We start from the raw sequence: 21,665 nt of genomic DNA on the forward strand, positions 1-21,665 counted from the left end.
AAGGGGATTAAAATATTTTGCCCAAGTCCAAAGTTTACTTTCACAGGTTGGAATAACCTAATTAAGATTATACTGTCTTGAGGACAGTACATAAACTCAGCTAATGTTGATCTCAAAGCTCAAAAGGATGATGGAGATGATGTAGGTTTGCTGGCTGTCCCGCCTCAAGCCTGAAACTTTCTATAAGAGGAAATAGGAGAATATTATTAAGACATTAAAAAGGCAGGTCATTTATCTTTCTTTTATCTAATTTGTGTTTTAGAAACTTGCAGTTATATTCAGATAGGGGAAATCTCGCTTAGTCACAAGAGCATGACTGATTTTCTTCCTTCAACAAATGTTTATTGAATGTTCCTCAGAGCATAACAAGAAAATTAGGCCTTTTTCCAAGGGGCTGACAAATAATGTGGGAAACAATAATTAGTTTTAATAACAAGTACATGATATATGGAAAATTTAACACATTATTGGAGCATCAAATCAGTTTTGGAAACCCAAAGGATATGTAAGAATAGGCTAAATAAGAGGTGCAGGGAACTGGTATACCAGACTGTGTGAGGAAGGTTCACGAAAATTCAGGAAAATGTAAAGAATGAAGAAGTTTGATGTGCCTGGGTGTCCTTTGGGTGGGAGGTAGGGGTAGGAAATGGGGCTGGAGAGGAAGACAGCAGCTTGAAGAACTTCATAGTTGTGCTGTGCTGTGCTTAACCTCTCCATTGTGTCCATCTCTTTGCAACCCCATGGACTGTAACCCATCAGGCTCCTCTGTCCATGGGGATTCTCCCACGCATGAGTACTGGAGTGGGTTGCCATGCCCTCCTCCAGGGGATCCTCCCAACCCAGGGATCAAGCCCAGGTCTCCCACATTGCAGGTGGATTCTTTACCGACTTAACCATCAGGGAAGCCCAACTTCATTAGGTATCTGTTTTTAGATGTGGTGAAAGGGTTTTCAGCGGAAATCTATTCAGATTTGCATTATAAAAAAAGATCGACTTGCAGCGTAGCAGAATGGTGGGGTGGGAGTTAGAAGACTGAATTAAGAGACTTTCTTCCTTTCTGTCTTGACAGTTGAGCTGTGTGTGTCCTCTCCCATCCTGCCGTGATGGGACTGAGGATTTGAGTCCATTAGGATTCTTGCTGTAATATTGTGGACTTTATAAAGACAGTTACTGGGTAGAAATACTTTCTATGATTCAGATGTTTGACTTTATAAAAGCAATTATGTTAAGTCAGGCTTTAAATTAATTATTAACTACATTATTCTGCCTATGTGTTAATATCAGTGACTGCAAATTTAATCCCTAGGGATCTCCTTCAAAAAGTGCAAGTGCTATAGGATAAATGGTTTCCTTTGTTAGTATACAAGAATCTGAAGTCTGTAATCCTATGCAGAAATTTTCCAGTACTAATCCTACTGGGTTGTTTTACTGAAGACAGAAAACAATCATCTGTTGGCTTGAAAGAGACTAAGAATCATTAGCAGAGATTCTAAAATCTTTTTCTCTTTTTTCAGTTTTCGGCCGTGCTGGATCTTTGTTCCTGCACAGGCTCTTTCTCTAGGTGTGGCGAGTGGGGGCTACTCTCTGGCTGTGGTGCGCAGGCTTCTCACTGTGGTAGCTTTTCTTGTTCTGAGCGTGGGATCTAGGGCGTGCAGCCTTCAGTAGTTGTGGCACGTGGGCTCCATAGCTGCAGCTTATTTCCTTAAAGCTGTCATCGAGCTACAGTTGTGTGTATGGAGAGAACTTATATGACAGTAAGTAGGCCTTAGATTTAATTTTTCTGGAGCCTTTTATCTGTATTATTTTAGAACTTACTTGAATCTAAAAAGAGTGTCATGTAATAATGGGATTTTTCTTAATCTGATCAAATAAACCAAACCATTTTCATGGTTGAAAATTGAAGGAAATTTTTCTTGGTAGAAATTCTTGTCAGAGCTTCAACATTATGAGGAAGAACTTTTCTTGTACCACCCGTGCTTTTGGTAGACTCTTTCTTTAGATCAGGTAACTTAATTAAACCAAACATTTATTTAAAGAGGTAATTTCAAATTACTAACATATCAGAAAAACCAGTATCAACTGCCAAAAGTAAGTCAGTATCATTTGCCATCATCTGGCAAATGATAAGTGTTAATGTGAATACACTGAATTCTTAAAAAGTTAGTGTCTGACTCCATTGTCTGGCCTGTTTTCTGTTTTAAGAAAGAAGATTTAGCAAATAAGTAGTTACCAAAGGCTTACTGAGACCTTTCTTTTCATTGGTAAAATACTCTCATTTTCACACTCTTAATTCAGTTGACTAATACTGTGTCTAATTGCCACTTAATGTTTTCTCATGCTTTGGGAAACTCTATTAATAGGATATATCTTCCAGTCCTCTAAAAGTAATGGCATTTTGCAAATAAAAACTAACAAAATTTAAAAGGAATGGGACCCTGTCCATTCATGGTCTTGGTCTTCTGCCTTTTGCATGCTAAGTCGCTTCAATTGTGTCCAACTTTTTGCGACCCTATGAACTGTACCCTGTTAGGCTCCCTGTCCATGAGATTCTCCAGGCAAGAATACTGTAGTGAGTTTCCATGCCCTCCTCCAGGGGATTTTCCCAACCCAGGGATCAAACTCGTGTCTCTTATGTCTCCTGCATTGGCAGGCACGTTCTTGACCACTAGCGCCACCTGGGAAGCCCTCTTCTGCCTTTTATCAGTGTTTAATTGGGAGAAACTAAAGTTAGCAGAAGCCAAGCTAGCCGAGCTTTTGTTTTATATGTGGCCACAATTTAGAGTGGTGTTTTGGTTCTCATCCTCACCTTAAGATTTTCACAAAGAATAGCTTGTTCTTAACTTAACATGCTTCTCTTTTTATTTTTCACTTTCCTACTCACTAAGATACCCAGTGTCCTCCTCTGGCTTCTCATTGTCTGCGTAGTGAAGCATTTTATAACTACATCTGTTATGATGTTCCAGGATTTTGTTCTTCTTCTTCAAGGCAGATTTCTTATTTCAGAATACTCTCCTGGGTTATTAAAATTTATATAAAGAAGCAAATTATCCTTTAGTCTTTCATGGGGGCACTTGTACTTTAATAAAGAATAACTCAGGTAATGCTTGAGTGAAGGAATGTAGTGGAGATATATTAGTTGGGTTGCCTTCTTTCTCGTGGTCTGCTGAGGAGTAGAAGTAGACTAGGTAGAACCAATACTGCATTACAGCCATATTAACAAACTGTCTGTGCATCCAAAGGCTTCAGTAAGAATGACTGCTTAGAGGAGAAACTGAGCTGGCACCGTGGAACAACGCCATGCAACTGAATGCCTTTTAAAGCTGTTAGTTCTGTAATTAGGAGTTTTTGCTGTCACATGTAATAACATATGAGATAATTATATATGCATGTAATATGCACACAAATACATGTATCTGAAAAGTACCTTCTGACTTTTAGTATTTGAAATAATAGACTATAAGATATGTTTCAGACTTTCTTGATTATAATTATACCTTAATAATAAAATTATTATCTCTTGTGGGTGAGGATTAGTTTGGTGACTGATAATTACAGTACTCTGATGAGGTTGGTGTAAAGAAGAGCTCTATTCAAGGAATAGTTGTACTTCTAGTTTATTATGTTCATCTTTCCTGGCAAGATTAACCTGTTGACATGGCAAAGTGGCAACTAGGAGTAATTTATTGTGATTTAGTCTGTCTTTAAAAAAGTTGTTAAATATTTACTATACAAATTGCTTCAAGAACTTCCTAAAGATGACAATATTTTAATATTCTTTTATTCACAAGTCTATAGTTTTACTGTCTACACCTCTCCTAAAAAGTCCTCTCTCAAGATTCACAATTTGCAGTAACTATATAAAGTTAATTTAAATCTAATAGTTAATATAAATAAACTGATTGACATTGTTGTTGCCTGATTATATTAATAAGCATTTATAGTAAGACAAATCAGAGATAACAGACAGTCTATAGAATTCTCCAGGCCAGAACATTGGAGTATGTAGCCTTTCCCTTCTCCAGGGGATCTTCCCAACCCAGGGATTGAACCCAGGTCTCTCGTGTTGCAGGCAGATTCTTTACCAGCTGAGCCATCAGGGAAGCCCAGGAGTACTGCAGTACTGGGTTACTGCAGTACTGCAGTACTACTGGGTAGCCTATCCCTTCTCCAGCGGATCATCCCAACCAAGGAGTCGAACTGGGGTCTCCTGCATTGCAGGTGGATTCTTTACCAACTGAGCTGTCATGGAAGCCCTGAAATATCCATGGAATTCTCCAGGCCAGAATACTGGAGTGTGTAACCATTCCCATTTCCAAAGGATCTTCCCAACCCTGGGATCAAACCCAGGTTTCTTTGCAGGTGAATTCTTTACCAGCTGGACCACAAGGGAAACGCAACATTCCTTTAGAAAACACTAAAGACTAGGCAAAGTGTATTACTTCAATATAGATATGTTTTACATTCAGCACTTTGCATCTTTTGTCTACAACGGACAAGATTTAGATAGTTAATTATTTAAGGATCTTTTCAGCAATTCATTTTTTCTGAATATATAATAACATGTTTTGTACACCTGTTTTACACAGTTTTGAAAACATAACTGTCCTATAAGCATAAATGTAATTTTCTACTTTGGCCATTTTCTAACATCATCTCTTATTTAAAATTTGAACAAATTGGAACTTTTCAGGTTGCTGTCATAAGGAAATTTTGCCCTTTTTTGCCAATTCTTATTCAATTGAATTTTTTTATAATAATGTGAAGAAAAATGGGGAAGTGGTTGACTTAAATATTGGTTCTAATTAATTTCATTTGCCTCAATAACATTAAGTAGTTTTCAGTTCAGTCGCTCAGTCATGTCTGACTCTTTGTGACCCCATGGACTGCAGCACACCAGGCTTCCCAGTCCATCACCAACTCCCAGAGCTTGCTCAAACTCATGTCCATCGAGTCAGTGATGCCATCCAGCATCTTATGCTCTGTCATCCTTTCTCCTCCTGCCTTCAGTCTTTTCAGCATCAGGGTCTTTTCCAGTGAGTCATTTGTTCCCATCAGGTGGCCAAAGTATTGGAGTTTTAGCTTCAGCATCAGCCCTTCCAATGAATATTCAGGGCTGATTTCCATTGGGATTGACTGGTGGATCTCCCTGAGGTCCAAGGATTCTCAAGAGTCTTCTCCAACACCGCAGTACAAAAGCATCAAGTCTTTGGCACTCAGCTTTATAGTCTAGTTCTCACATCCATACATGACCACTGGAAAAACCATAACTTTGACTAGATGGACCTTTGTTGGCAAAGTAATGTCTCTGCTTTTCAATACTCTATCTAGGTTGATCATAGCCTTTCTTCAAGTAGTAGGTGTCTTAATTTCATGGCTGCAGTCACCATCTGCAGTGATTTTGGAGTCCCAAAAAATAAACTGCCGCTGTTTCTATTGTTTCCCCATCTGTTTGCCATGAAGTGATGGGACTGGATGCTGTGATCTTAGTTTTCTGAATGCTGAGTTTTAATCCAACTTTTTCACTCTCCTTTTTCACTTTCATCAAGGTACTCTTTAGTTCTTTCTTCTCTTTCTTCCACAAGGGTGGTGTCATCTGCATATCTGAGGTTATTGGTATTTCACCCTGTGATCTTGATTCCAGCTTGTGCTTCATCCAGCCCGGCTTTTCTCATGATGTACTCTGCATATAAGTTAAATAAGCAGGGTGATAATATGTAGCCTTAACCTACTCCTTTCTTGATTTGGAACCAGTCTGTTGTTCCATGTCTAGTTCTAACTGTTGCTTCTTGAGATGCATACAGATTTCTCAGGAGGCAAGTCAGGTGGTCTGGTATTCCCATCTCTTTCAGAATTTTCCACAGTTTGTTGTGATCCACACAGTCAAAGGCTTTGGCGTAGTCAATAAGGCAGAAGTAGATGTTTTTCTAGAACTCTCTTGCTTTCTTGATGATCCTGTGGATGTTGGCAATTTGATCTCTGGTTCCTCTGCCTTTTCTAAATCCACCTTGAATATCTGGAAGTTCACAGTTCATGTACTGTTGAAGCCTGGCTTGTAGAATTTTGAGCATTACTTTGCTAGCGTGTTATATGAGTGCAGTTGTGCAGTAGTTTGAACATTCTTTGGCATTGCCTTTCTTTGGGATTGAAATGAAAACTGACCTTTTCCAATCCTGTGGCCACTGCTGAATTTTTCAAATTTGCTGGCATATTGAGTGCAGCACTTTCACAGCATCATCTTTTAGGATTTGAAATAGATCAACTAGAATTCCATCACCTCTACTAGCTTTGTTCGTTAATGATGCTTCCTAAGGCCCATTTGACTTTGCATTCCCGCATGTCTGGCTCTAGGTGGGTGATCACACCATCGTGGTTGTCTGGTTCATGAAGATCTTTCTTGTATAGTTCTTCTGTGTATTCTTGCCACCTCTTCTTAATATCTTCTGCTTCTGTTAGGTCCATACCATTTCTGTCCTTTATTGAGCCCATCTTTGCATGAAATGTTCCCTTGGTATCTCTAATTTTCTTGAAGAGATCTAGTCTTTCCTATTCTATTGTTTTCCTCTATTTCTTTTCATTGATCACTGAGGAAGGCTTTCTTATCTCTCTTTGCATTTCTTTGGAACTCTGCATTTAGATGGGTATATCTTTCCTTTTCTCCTTTGCCTTTAGCTTCTCTTGTTTTCTCAGCTATTTGTAAGGCCTCCTCAGACAACCATTTTGCCTTTTTATATTTCTTTTTCTTGGGGATGGTCTTGATTACTCCCTCCTGTACAATGTCAGAAACCTTCGTCCATAGTTCTTCATGGACTGTATCAGGTCTAATCCCTTGAATCTGTTTGTCACTTCTACTGTATAACTGTAAGGGATTTGATTTGGGTCATACCTGAATGATCTAGTGATTTTCCCTTCTTTCTTCAATATAAGTCTGAATTTGGCAATAAGGAGTTCATGATCTGAGCCACAGTCAGCTCCTGGTCTTGTTTTTGCTGACTGTATAGAGCTTCTCCATCTTTGGCTGCAAAGAATATAATCAGTCTGATTTTGGTATTGATCATCTGGTGATGTTCTTGTGTAGATTTGTCTTGTGTTGTTGAAGGAGGGTGTTCACTATGACCAGTACGTTCTTTTGGCAAAACTCTGTTAGCCTTTGCCCTGCTTCATTTTCTACTCCAAGGCCAAATTTGCCTGTTATTGCAGTTATCTCTAGACTTCCTCCTTTTGCATTCCTGTTCCCTATAATGAGAAGGGCATCTCTTTTGGGTGTTAGTTCTAGAAGGTCTTGCAGGTCTTCATAGATCTGTTCAACTTCATCTTCTTCAGCATTACTGGAGCATTGAGTAGTTTATTTACTTTTATTTGAGAACTTACTCAAAAGCCACCTCTTATTAATTACTTCAAAGAAAGATCAAGGGACTTCCCTAATAAAAATATTCTTTGGCCTGTCTACTGCTGTAATAAACATTTATGAAGAACAAAAAGTTAAACATTTGTCATAAAGGGTAAGTAGAATTCATTCTCCAGCATAGTTTCTGAAAACTTGATCATCAAAATGTTCCATTTTTCAGGTGCCCTCAGTATAGCAATATTAACACTTTTCTTTCCTGTCTAATGCAAAGAAAATTTACCAGGTTTTCATTTATTTTATGCAAAAAGTCTTAATTTCTGTTTTTTCTTTAGTTTTGTAATTCGATGATTTTTGTGTTTAATACTTTTAATTTTTAGATCTACAAGCAGTAAGAAGTAGTTCTCTAGGGGCAAAAAGAGAGGCACTGTGGGGAGAGGCATGTGAGAATACCAGCATGTACAGAAATAGGACATAAAGGATTTTTTTTAACCTTTTTTTCAATATAAATTCATTGATTTTAATTGGAGGCTAATTACATTATTGTATTAAGGATGTTTAAAGGTATAATCTATGTTAGATATGTGGCAAGTACGCCCTGTGATTAGTTGTTTATTATACATAAGATCAAGGTCACTTTAATTTTATGACAGTTACGAGAGATTAAAATCTGGTGAAAATGAATTTTCATACCTATCAGATTAGTGGCTTAGATGTATTGCCTGAATTCCTTTTGTTCAGCCAGTTTGAAATAATGTGATTAGTGTAGTATTTCTATTCTAGCCTGTGTGCTTTTATTAATTTCCCTTCTTTCTAGACAATAAGCCAAACTGCTTTAAATTGTGGGTAGTTGTAATATAGTATCAAATACTTATATAAAAAATGCAAGGAAGTAATATTGCAATATAACTTTTGTGTAGGATATATACAATCTCAACAGTTCGTAGATGTATAAAGTTTTTCTGCTCTGTGTGCTTAGGCAAGAGATTATTTATTTTTATTTGATAGGGAGTGAAACTATCACTTAAAGTTTAACATTTAAAAATAATTATTATTAGGCAATAAATCTCGGATTTAGCCCCTCCAGTTTCCTGGTGCCTGTAGTGTTCATTATCAAAAACTGTATTTATGAAGAAAGCAAATTGATTGACCTGTAGTCCAGATACTTCTATTTTCATACACTGCTGGTACCTTTTACCAAAATTGTTCATTGATCATTTAGGTTTCATGCTTGTATAACAGCTAGACTTGAGCCTTCACTGGTTTCTCGAAAACACTTAGATCAAGTATCAAAATACAGCTTATTCTGTTATTTAAGTGATTAACAGACAGAAACAAATTAAAAATTATAAATTGACCTAATACTCCTACCTCGGTAATATAACATATGAAATGATTATTCCTTATAAGATTGCATTCAGTTCAGTTCAGTTCAGTTGCTCAGTTGTGTCTGACTCTTTGCAACCCCATGAATCGCACCATGCCAGGCCTCCCTGTCCATCATCATCTCTCAAAGTTCACTCAAACTCACGTCCATTGAGTCGGTAATGCCATCCAGCCATCTCATCCTCTGTTGTCCACTTTTCCTCCTGCCCCCAATTCCTCCCAGCGTCTGATAAGCATTATGTTTATCGTCAGTTTTCATTATATTCTAGCAAAATCTCAAGCAATCTTAATAACTGAATTTGAAGTCCCTTGGTAATTAAGATTTAGTTTGTAACAAATCTGGTGGTTTTTAGAGCTGTAAGGGACACTGTTTAGAGTTCATATGGTTCAAATCCCCTTTTTTATAAAAGACGAAAACAAGGCCCATAAATATTGTAATTTGTTCCACGTTCTCTAATGCTTAGTAGTAGAGCTATGATTAGACCTCAAGTTTCCTAATGTCCCAATCAAATATAGTGAAAAAGTGAAAGAATTAGTTGCTCAGATGTGTCTGACTCTTTGTGACCCCATGGACTGTAGCCCACCAGGCTCCTCTGTCCATGGAATTCTCCAGGCAAGAATACTGGAGTGGGTAGCTGTTCCCTTCTCCAGGAGATCTTCCCATGCAGGGATCAAACCTGGGTCTCCTGAATTGCAGGCAGATTCTTTACCATCTGAGCCACCAGGGAAGCGATCCAGTATATTTATTTTCTAAATTGAACTTCCAAAGAGCAATTTGACTCATACATCAGTGAATAATTAGAAATGGAAGATGGGAACTTGTTTCTGATTTGGCTTTGGAAATTTAGGATACATAAATTTTTAAAATATTGACAATGAAGTAAAATTTTTTAATTGAAAATTTTACTTTTGGTAATTTAAAAAGTATATACAATAATACAGATTCTGCAGAATTTTTTTTGATATTTTGCTCTTTATTCTAAAGAATTTTTAAGTTATCCCTATGATAAGATGTTAAAAGGCAGCATATTTTATTAGAGATGCATAGCCATTTGATTACGCCTAAGGATAATTATTAGATTACCAGGGTTAACTAAGGAAGGTAAACTGATTTTTAGTCTGTAGATCATGAACTGGTAGCATCTTAATGTACTTATCACTTAAATGAGGAATAAGTCAACTTTACCCATTTGATTTTTTTGCTTTTTGCTTAAAAGAATTAATTAAAACCTTTCCTATGAAAATGTCTTAGTTACTGCTGTATGTATTAATACTTTTACTCTACTGTTTTTTTTTTCAAATTGATTTGGTATCTGCTTGCATAAACGAGGGTGGTGTGTTGGAGATAAAATCATTTTCTCAGACTTCCTTGGCAGTCCAATGGTTAAGAATCCACCTGCTAATGCAGGGGACATGGGTTCAATTCCTAGTCCAGGAAGATTCCACGTGCCAGGGACAGCTACACCTGCGTCCCACAAGTGCTGAGCCTGCGTTCTGGAGCCTGGGCAACAGGAGAATCCAACCGCAATGAGCGAGTGGCCCCCGATCGCCACAACTAGAGAAAGCCCACATACAACGATAAAGACCCAGTGCAGCCATAAATAAATAAATAAATATTGTAAAAAATCATTTTCTCTGTTGTGAAAGAAACCTCTTCCTACCCTCCAACACATCCTATTTTCCACCTCCTAAATTTTGTTACTATGTTAATATGTCTTTACTCTTTAGATTCTTAAAAAAGAAAAAACTTGAAAGCAATTCTGTTACCTCCGTTAATAAAGGGATTTGTGGCATATGACTTCTAATACATTACATATGAGTTATGTAATACTTTAAATCTTAACATAGCCATTGCAACCTTTGTTATCTCAAAATGAAGTCATAGTATAGCCATAGTTATCTGGTTTCACTTTTGAATAAGTATGACACTTCATAGCCCCTTGGAGCAGGAGCAAAGGAAAATATTTTGTCCTTGACATGTACAGACTTTTCCTGCTATACAGACTTTTCCTGCTATACTCCAGTAGGCAAATAATCATATTTTGTATATTTAGTATTTAACAGTTTCACCAAAAATTTGAAAAAAGACTTTGTCAGTCAAATAATCTTTTTTTTATTAATTTATTTTTTATTGAAAATAATTGTTTTCCAGAATTTTGCTGTTTTCTGTCAAAGCTTTTGTTCCTCCTCAGGCCTAACTAACCGAACAGTAGCATAAAACAAAAGACTCAGTTTGAGCATGAGTGAGAACAAGAATAAGAATAGTCAGTCAAATAATCTTAATTGCTAATAAGAATGTGACACAAATGACTCTGTGTTGAATGTGAGGTGTTCTTGACATTGAACTTCTCTTTAACAGCATGAAAGTAAGCAGCTTTGATTCTCTTGGCTTTCCAAAGTGTCTTCTGGGGCAAAGGTCATTCAGTTGTTTTAAAAGAACTGAATTCTCTGGTAGAAATCCCCAATTCCTTTTTATCCACAGTTAACTGATTTACTTCTTAGAAGGCATCAAACTAATTTTAATTCCTTTAAGTTAGTTCTCTAATGCTTTGATTGAGAAATTTCAGTTCCAGTCCTCCTACTTTTGTTTTTGTGCGAAAAGCATTTCCTGTGTCTTCTTTTTCCTCTGTCAAACTTACCTACAAAATAAAAAAGACCTGATTTCTTAGCCAAAAAGCATTTGTTGCAACCATATTTAAGTTTCTTTTAGTGATTAAACTTAGAGCGGTTCATCAGCCTTTTTTCCTCGGTGATGGAGACAACAGTGCCAACACATTTTAGTGTCCCTTCTTAGGCTCAGTTGGATTGTGCCCTGGTGATGCGCATTATTATCACAGCAGCACACAGTATCATGATTTGTCCTGTGATGTTTAGTCTGACCTAAAATTTATTATATTTTTATCTAATCTAGAAGTCAAGGTTTTATTTTCAAAGGCTGCTCATACCCCTGTTTTAAATAGTCCCTTCTCTCCTACTGCTTATTTATGCTTTAGTTAAGGAAGATTTTATTTTCTACTTCCAATGAAACCTAAAACTATTACTTCCATTTGGAAAGAATTTAGAAATAAAAGGGAACCTAGAATTAAAAACTAAGATTTAAAAAATGTATGGAAAGCAGTCATCTTACAAAGGTCTTTATCAAGTTTAGTGGTGCATTTCAAAAATTATTTTCATGTTGTCTGTAGACATAAGAAGCAAATAACTCTCCACATAGTATTTAAAAAAAACTTTCTGCTTACTTTTATTTATTTACTTTAAACTATAATTTTTGGCAAAGGATTTTAGAACTGTGGACTATGATACAACACATTGTTTTAAGGTAAATGTAGAAGTTTTATTCTCTTGTAGTTTTTGAATCTTCCTCTGAGATGCTAATTCTTAATACTTTTGAATCTGGACATTTCAGCATATGGTGTCCTGATTACTTCTTCAATGTGACTCTGCTTTTTAAATGTTTATTTCAACAGTGTGATAGTTGTGACTTCAGAATTAGAAGTGCAGGGGATTGAAATGGTCTTTCCCGATGTTCAACCAAGAAAATAGCTATATTAAGCTGTTTTCATTTCATACATTATAAGAGAACATAATTCTGATATTTTGTAGCCTTACATATATCTAGCTTAATTTGGGTAGTAGTATTTGCGGAGGCAGTCCAATATAACTGAATGATGAGTTTGGGGGGTTATTTTTTTTGTTTTCACAAGAAAGATTTGCCCATTCTGCTCACATCCTAGTGTAGACTATATGTCACAGAGCCAAAATTTGCTTAATTTCTTAGCTGTTTAGTTGGAATTCACAGGATAGTGGAAAATGTTTGCAGATAATTCTTGCAATAGTAGAAACTTCAGTTGATTCCTCGTATTTCTTCAGGGCAGTGATCACAACCAGATTCAACGTATGCACAAAGCAGCGGATACCATGGTAGCGGCCGTCGCTGATTGCTTTTACCATGTTGGATCCATTGTCAGTCTCAGAGACCTACTTCCAGCTAGGTGCCTTGAACTCAAATAGCTTTTCACACAGACTTCAGGATGTGAGCTAAGGTATGGCCTTTTTTCATGAGCTGGGCCTACATATGGGTTGACAGTAACCTGCAACTTTTATAGAAAAGAAACTACTGTCTGTAGTTTAATGTCAGACAATGACTAGTTGTAGTGATCGTTAGGCAGGTAGTTTGTGTTCTTCATATATTCACCTTTTGAAGTTTATTCTTTTTCTCCTGTATATTTTTGTCAAAAAGACTTTCCATATAAAAAAAAAAAATTTCGTTAGAACCTACAGTAAAGGTCTAACTGTGTCTGCTTTATGATTCAGCCTTTATCTTTATGATGTATATGATTATTTCTTTCATGCATTTGGTGTAAAAAATACTATTTTTAAGACTTCTGTGGTCTTTTGCACTATTTTTTAAATATTTTTAAAATATTGTCCAAATTTTCATCCTATTTGTACTATTTTAAAAATAGAGATTTTTCCTACTAATCTTTTAAAAACTAGAGTTAGGTAATTGGTATTTATGAATAGGGCTTGAAATTTAGAATCAGTTTTCCAAGGGTAACTTGCTCTAAATTGCATTGGTGCAGTTTACTCTCCATGCCAGAGGTTCTTGTTTCTTCAAGGAGAAAGTACCTTAATTCTGGAAAAATGAGCTTCACTCCTGTAATCTTCCTTCTCTGCTTGTCAAGATGCATTTCTTTAAGTGAAATCTTTATTGAGAGTCTAATGGATGGACTGACTGATGATAGATTTAGGAAACCATCTTTATTTTATTATATCAATAACCACAACTCTTATGTTTTCTCGAACTACTGACTATTGTTTTCGTATTGTTCAGTGGCCCTTCTACTTAAGAATTTTTTAGGCCCCAGGAAAAGCATCATTTACAGTTGAAGAGAAAGAAAGTCTGTGTAAATTCAGAGGGGGTCCTGCCAATCAGCTTATGTGCTTTTCTTGACGCTCAGTGTTTCACACAGATTGTGAACAGCTATTGATAAATGCAGAAGTTGAGAAACTATTTGAGCTTGTCTACCAGAATCATTTTATTTAAAAAATTTTTGGACTCATTATTAATCTGTAGTTCCAGCTTTACTTCATAGCCGTAAGATGCAGTATCTTATTTAACTTTAGCAGTAAAATGTCTATTTCATTCTTAAAACATTCATTCACTGTATTCTCCTTATATATATATATATGCTAACATACATGATCATATACACATTTACACACAGAAGTTGATGACGAAAACGATACATAATATATCCAACTCTACCAAGCAGTTTCTGAGTAGCAAAGGAGAGTTAGTTGACCATGTGTTCTCTGTGACTCCTATACATCAGGGAGGGAAGAGAACAGGAAGAGAACACAGGAGAAAAGGCAATAAACCAGTGACGCATTATGGTTCTTAAGCCAGATCATCTTGCCAGGTGAGATAGTATATACCTTGTGGATAAAGTAGCTGTGGATACTAGTTTTTTCACACAGTGTGGAGATCAGTTCCGAACTCATACATGACACTAAACCCATTTACCTTTGTTATCCACCTCAGTGGCTCCTCTTAATTTATATCTTATTATCTACCTAAAGTTAAGCACACAATTGCTTCTGAACAGGTTTTTGTCTTTGTGATAAAGAACAGTTCATTTGGACATAGATTGCTTAATATTATTTCGTTAAGGACTCTTCTACCTTCTGTTAATCTTTTTTGAAGTTCTTTAAGGCTCCATGCCCACTTTGTTAAATGTTATTTTAATACAATAGCCACATCCTTTTGTTAGTAGGTGTACAACCTATAAAAATAAGTGATACATAGTCTAGATCATACCTTAGCATAAATATTTTAAATACATTTATTTATATGTGATTATAGTTTCAATTTATTTAAGTAATTAACAAAGATGTAGATTTTTAGTATCTAAGTAGTGGTGTAATGATGAGTTGAATAAAATATTCTGAGAGTTGAAAGAAAAAGGAAATTGATTTAGTTGCTGTTTTTTAGTGAACCTTGTTAATAAAATACTACAGCATTCTTCTAGAAAATTTGAGTATATATTAGACCCTGATTAGGGAGCAACAGAAGGATATCTTTTAAATGATTATGCTCTAAAACTTAGTGTTTAAAGAAAGATTCAGTGTATAGGAGCACATATGAATTGAATTACCCAGTAGTGAACCTACAGTTTATTCTGGAATATTTCTCCCCCCATTATGGAAATTAATATACTCTTAAGTGAAATACAGATAGTATTAAAATGAAAAACTACCTATGGATCTTTGGTTTCCAGGTCTTAGAAAACAGGGGATCTGTTACTTTTAGATACAGAAGTTATGTCTCTACTTCTAGGTATATAGTTTCAGTAAATGTGTTTGTAAAGATATTAATTAAAGGACATAACCGGTAACAGGGTCTTTTATAGTATGATGTTTCTACAGTGTTTAACTTGTGTCTGTTTTTGCCTACGAAGAGACAGCCTACCCGAAACTTCAGTTATAGTGCTAGGCATCATCCTCTGACTTCAAAATGAGTCTAATGTGAACCACTCCTGGTATATACCATGTGTATGTCGAATGAAATGCACAATATCTTGTCAAGTTTTAACCACTGTTACTTATGGAAGTATTTATTTTTCAAGACTAAAATCTTAATTTTCCTTGCCTTTCTTTCCATATTAAAAAAACTTTTTCAGATCTAAAAGGGAAAATGTTAAAACAGGAGTAAAACCAGATGCATCTGATCAAGAGCCGGAAGGCCTTACTCTTTTGGTGCCAGACATTCAGAAGACTGCTGAGATCGTTTATGCAGCCACTACCAGTTTGCGGCAAGCAAATCAAGGTACAGAACTAGTCCCTTTCTGCTACATTTCTTTTGATACAAAGATGTTTTATTTACTTACTGAAAACTGCATTCTCTTCCCTCTGTTAATGGTTTTCCATAAAGTTATTTACCTAAAGATTCTGCTGTGTCAGGTTTTCAAGCTAATTATGAATAGTCTCTAATTTTAAAATATTAATCTCTGCTGCATATGGTATCTAAGACTGTTAGTAGGCTGACAACATGCAATATAATTTCTCTTTTCTTCCTATTGAAAGTTATGAAATTGAAAAATGCAGTTGTATTAGATACCAAATAGTACATTAAATTAAAATTGGCATTTTCACATATTAATAATGGAATATATAAGTGATTCTGCATCATCTATTGCTTCATTTCTGTGACTTTTGCATGAATGGATAAAATCTTTTTAGCATTTTAAGAATTTAAGCTTTAAAGTTGATAAGATTTTTAGCCGTATTTTGTATGAAATAGAAAGCTTTTAATTTTAAAATGAGATAATAGGAAGGTAATTATGAAGAATTTGGTAATTTTTTTGGCATTCAAAATTTGATCTCTAGAAGTATACAGTGTTTTTTTGTTCTACTCTTCAAAATATATACTTATTTAATTTATCTTGAAATATTAAACAACAGAAAAAAAACTAGGTGAATATTCAAAGAAGGTGGCTATGAAACCCAAACCTTTATCAGTATTGAAATCACTTGAAGAAAAATATGTGGCTGTCATGAAGAAATTACAGTTTGGTAAGTTGAAATCATACTCTTCATTTTTCTGATCTCGATTCATAGTTTATAATGGTGCTATTGAAATATGTTCTAGTAAAATTAGAATTTCAAACTTGCTTTTACCATGAATTATTCATATACTCTATATATGTATGTATGCACATATATTGTTGTTATTGTTTAGTCACTAAGTCATGTCCAACTTTTTCGTGACCCCATGGACTGTAGCCTTCCAGGTTCCTCTGTCCATAGGATTTTCCAGACAAGAACACATGCAAAAATTTTTATCATCTTTCTGTCTCTGAATTTATAGCTGTACTTACAGTTATGTTTGGGAATCACGATTCAGTAGAAACCTAGGGGGGAAAAAAACAAAGCCAAATGTCTAGCAAACAGGCAGAAAGTGGTTTTTGTTCTTTACCTCTCTGTGTCTCTATATCCTTGCCTGAAGGAAGCCAAAACTTGGGACTTGGAGCTAAGTCTGTAACTCTTAAACCTTTTTAGAGTTCCATGGGATTTACTTTTAGAAAAGGTAGTTATGCATAGTTCTCTTGTAGCCTTTCCCATTACAAAACTCTTGGCAAGTAAGGACAGATGAAAAGATCACTTAAGTACCCTTCATAACATGCTGGTCTATAAACAAACACTAGACTTCAAGTTTTAATAACCACTTTGAACTGTTATTATATGTCCCTCTTTATCTTTCTTGAGAACCAACCCAAAGGACATTGACGATATTAAAAAGAACAGTAAAGTAGGAGTTTCCCCCAAAAATGTAGATTTATGTCATACTGTCAGAGTCACAGGGCATAAGCGTTGATTAATGTTAGTCGCTAGGAGGCTTCCCTCATATCTTTTAAAATCATAAACTCTACCAGTTGGACATGACTTTAAGTCTAAATGTAAATATATGACGTAAAAATTTCCTTCAGGCGTAGCAATAGGCCATATGTGTATCTGGTGAATTGCTGTTTATAAAACTCAAAGGAAATTTTTCCCTGTATTATGTGAAAAGCAGTTGAGTTGGGCAGATGAATAGCTCTGGTTTACATATTTGCTAATTGAAACTATTCAGAAGTCTTGCTGAGACATAGTATATTTGTAGAACACTGTATAGGTTCTCCTTTTTTGTAGGCTATAAGCTTCTTGAAGGCAGATATATTTTCCTATTTATTATTTACCTCAAAGAACCAAGCCTAGGACCTTGCACTTCTTGGTAAAATTTATTGCATTAATGGTAATTAAAATGTAGTTTTAATGTTTTTCTAGATATTTAAAATTGTATGTAGACAAGATCAAAAGTTGCCATTGTTTCTTTGTATTTGCCCTAGCATTTGTAGGTAGTTTTAATTTAGTGTTATAAGTTATTTAAGCATCTTTGTTTTAGTCCTTTGGTGAATTAGGGTTAATCTGAATTAGAGATAATTTTTTCTTTCTGTTCTATATGGATTTAGCTTATAAGTAAAGAATAACTTTAAGTCCTTCCAACTCTACCTAAATATATTGTAAAGAATTAGCCCATTATTTGTATTCTGTCAGAGTATTTAGGAGATTTTCCTAATAATCCTCTTTTATCTTGTTAATTTAATTTCAAAAGTAATACAGAAGTAAACTGCAGCTTGTCACTTCTGTTTTCTGATTCCAAATCAGTGCAAATATATAAAGTTTTATTCTCTTTTAAAAATGAAATATAATGAAATACTTTTCAGTATTTCATATTTTGAATTATTTTGGCAAAAAAATATATCATTCATTTTAAGAATAAATTTATCTACTACATATCATTTAAATACTTAATATAATCTACCTACATGTCCAAACTGCAAATTAAAAATCATTTCTGCCTTTGTCTCCATGATATATTCTATCCGTCTAGCAGCATTAACACATATATGTAGGTATTACATAAACACTGATAAGTTTGCCCTTCTTTCACATTGCAGTCTCTCCATTTTGGGTGAAGAAGGGTTAGTGATTTCTTTATTTGTGATTTTTGTTATTATAACAGCTATCCTCCATTCTGGTTCTCTTTTTTTTTTCAGTGTTTTTTTTTTTTTTCCTTTTTCTTGTTTTAGATACATTTGAGATGGTTTCTGAAGATGAAGATGGGAAGTTGGGCTTTAAAGTAAACTACCACTACATGTCTCAGGTGAAAAATGCAAACGATGCCAACAGTGCTGCCAGAGCCCGCCGCCTTGCACAGGAAGCCGTGACGCTGTCCACCTCACTGCCTCTGTCCTCGTCCTCCAGTGTGTTTGTGCGCTGTGACGAGGAGCGGCTTGACATCATGAAGGTGGAAAAACAACCGTTTTCTTACTTCTCTGACTAATCCAGTTACTCAGATATTCATATAAAATACCACTAGAAATAGCATGAAGTTTTAATACATTGAATAAAAATTCTGTTGACTGTTTTGGATATCAATGAAGGAAGTCTTTTTCTAATGTTCAGAGTACGTGAATGAGAGTAGCAAGTACCATTCAAAAACAAAAGATCTAGAAATACCTACCCCAAACAAGGGCTGTATATAGCCTGTCATAGTTTTAGAGCATATTATCAAAGGATTTAATGCTGATCAGTAGAAAAAAAGTCACAGGATTTCTTCCTTATAATCCAAAATATTTCTCTCAGGTTTTATACTATCAGTCTTCAGGTTTTTTTTTCCCTAGGTAATGTAATGTAATGTATTTACAGATTCATGTCATCTATGATGTAAGCAGGGGTAGTACAATAATAAATAAAACATGCAGCTTTATGTTTTAATACTGTGGTGATCTGGCCTCAGATTCCAAGAGATGCTGCAGCAAGTAACTTTCAAAGCTTTGATCCCTGGGGTGGGAGGAACCTTTCTTTACATCATTTAACTAATGGATTAAATAGTCAGTCTTCCTTAGATACACAGCTGAAACTATTGATCCATTGATTTGAGGAAAGTTTTTTGTTTGCTTGCTTTTTTGTTTTGCTCTTTTGGATAATTTTTCAGTAGAAATTTCACAGACCGTGCTTATTGACCACACATTCCCTTGTTACAAACAGTAGAGCCAATTATTAGATGATTGCCTAGGGAAGTATTTTATCTCTAAGTGGCCCACATAAATTCAGACTTGTGACTCTGTTATTATACTGCACCTAACATAAAGAATCCCAAGTTGAATCCACAAAACATAAATCTGAGTTTAAATTGATGAGACTGTAGTACCACTTGCCTCCATGCATAGCAGTTCAGGACCCGAGGCTTTGCTGCTTGCGTCTTGTACACTGAATATCTATTGATTCAAATATAATTCATTGAATAATCCTGATAGTCACTGTTGGGGTTTTTGGGCTACCAATAACCCTAAGGGAAGGCTTCCCAAGTGGCACAGTGTAAAGAATCTGCCTGCCAATGCAGGAGATGTGGATTCAGTCCCTGGATCGGGCAGATCCCCTGGAGAGGGAAATGGCAGCCCACTCCATATTCTTCCCTGGAAAATTTCCATGGACGGAGGAACCTGGCAGGCTACAGTCCATGGGGTTCAAAGAGTCAGACACGACTGAGCACGCAGTGTGCATACACACACGCACACAGCCCTAAGGGACACACCTGCTCTTCTCTCAGAACCTTTTGGTCATTAGTTGTTACATGAGAATTTTATTTGTGTTACCTATTTGTCTCATTATCCCAGAAGATAATATTTAAAAGTAAGTTATTTCTTAAAACATTAACTTGACAATTTGAAACAGAAAGGTACTCTTATACCTTTGAGATAGTAATGATGTATTAGAGTCTCAAATTGTTGACAGTACTGTAGAGATCATGAAGGAAAGCGCTTAGAGAAAAACGTAACTTAATATTTTAAAAGGTATTTGCTGTTGGGTAAGCTTTCCTGTTGGCAGTTGGGCATTTCTCTTTTAAAAGCCTGTTTTCACCAAAACAAAATCACTTTAATCGTAATTTAAAACCGTTTCCTATTCCTGTGTATGTTTTTAACTTTTACTTTATTTTTAGCACATTTTGATTGAGATGTATATAGGATGTAAGAAGATTATTATTTTGCGTTGTTTTTTTCAACAACAGTGTTGAAAAATAGTAACATAGGCTTTTGTATTCGTATGTGCATACTAGGTCCTGATAACTGGTCCTGCGGACACTCCTTATGCAAATGGCTGCTTTGAGTTTGATGTATATTTTCCTCAAGATTATCCCAGTTCACCCCCTCTTGTGAATCTAGAGACGACTGGTGGTCATAGTGTGCGATTCAATCCAAACCTTTATAATGATGGCAAGGTAATGTAATTGAAGTCCTTTGTTTTTAATGCCAAAGTATTGTAACCCAAAGGTTCTTTGTAATTTGAACTGAAATTTTGTTTTACTTACCTTCTTTTCAAAATACATGAGTTTCTTCATGTTTCTGTTCCCTGTAATCAAAAATCAGCCTCAGGATTGAGAGAGGAAGAACCTGACGGCAGAAACACAATGGTGTTACTTACAAACCACTCACAGTTTTCAGGAGTTACTGTGAGGGACTGACTTACTCAGCACAGCCTTGGTCAGTTGAGTGCTGTCTCCACTCAGAAAACAGTAGTGCCAGGCGTCTGTCTTTGCCACTCACCTTTCTTTACTTGCTGTATCGTTGGTTCCAGGTACCTTTTCACAAGTGCCTAAAGATACTATCCATGTTTTCTGATACATACCATTAAGTCTGATTTGTGTTAAAATTTTTTATATTTTCTTATAAATAGAAAAATTGATTCCTATCCCTGCCCCCCAAAAATGCATAATAAAAATATAAATGAGGTATAATAAAAATCATTTCATATGACAATAAACCTTAAAAATGAGATTTAAAAGAACAATCACTTGTCAAAGGAACTTTGATTTGATGAAATTTCGGTAGTAAATTCTACACTGAGTGTATTCAATGTTTCAAAATTACTCAAAGGTCAGAAGAAACTTCTCAACTTCACAAGCAGACAACGTCTTTGCTGCTGTGAGAACAGCAGATGTGTGAAGTTGATCCGGTTTATTAGAGATGGCCCAAGTTTTCCCCTGGTTTTGCCTTCCTGTTTTTAAAAGGTGCAGCTTATCTCAGATCTGTGCTTACAAGTTATCATTTTGTATTCACCATATGCTCAAATCACAAAGTTGGGATTCATTTTCTGATTTTATTATAGTATACTTAACCAGAGGTCGACCTTAGTTTGAGAAAGCAAAGAACAAGTCTATTATAACTGAGCAAAGTAGATGAAATAGCAATGTTGACTTTATTCAAGGGAGAGATTGGAACTTAATAAAGTTTAAATGTAAATGTTAAGAATTATTTAAGAAATTATTAATACTTCCTTAAGAATTACTAGTATAGGTAAAAGGTTAAGGACTTAAGATTCCAGGTGGCGTGAT

The 21,665-nt window shown here is 35.5% G+C and overlaps 1 protein-coding gene across 8 annotated transcripts in view; it reads left to right on the forward strand.

Annotated features, from left to right (window-relative positions):
- BIRC6 (baculoviral IAP repeat containing 6) overlaps nucleotides 1–21,665 on the forward strand; it is a 213,342-nt gene that overhangs the window by 176,044 nt on the left and 15,633 nt on the right. For 7 of the 8 annotated variants that reach the window (XM_061432032.1, XM_061432030.1, XM_061432034.1 and 4 more), the window contains 4 exons: nucleotides 15,412–15,557; nucleotides 16,193–16,303; nucleotides 18,361–18,578; nucleotides 20,391–20,552. In XM_061432032.1, coding sequence (XP_061288016.1) covers nucleotides 15,412–15,557; nucleotides 16,193–16,303; nucleotides 18,361–18,578; nucleotides 20,391–20,552 — 637 coding nt within the window. Of the gene's footprint in view, nucleotides 1–12,598; nucleotides 12,772–15,411; nucleotides 15,558–16,192; nucleotides 16,304–18,360; nucleotides 18,579–20,390; nucleotides 20,553–21,665 lie in introns of those variants that run through there. The other variant, XR_009739323.1, reaches the window with a different exon arrangement.

The sequence above is a fragment of the Bos javanicus genome, chromosome 11 (assembly GCF_032452875.1).
Source record: "Bos javanicus breed banteng chromosome 11, ARS-OSU_banteng_1.0, whole genome shotgun sequence".
Lineage (NCBI taxonomy): Eukaryota > Metazoa > Chordata > Mammalia > Artiodactyla > Bovidae > Bos > Bos javanicus.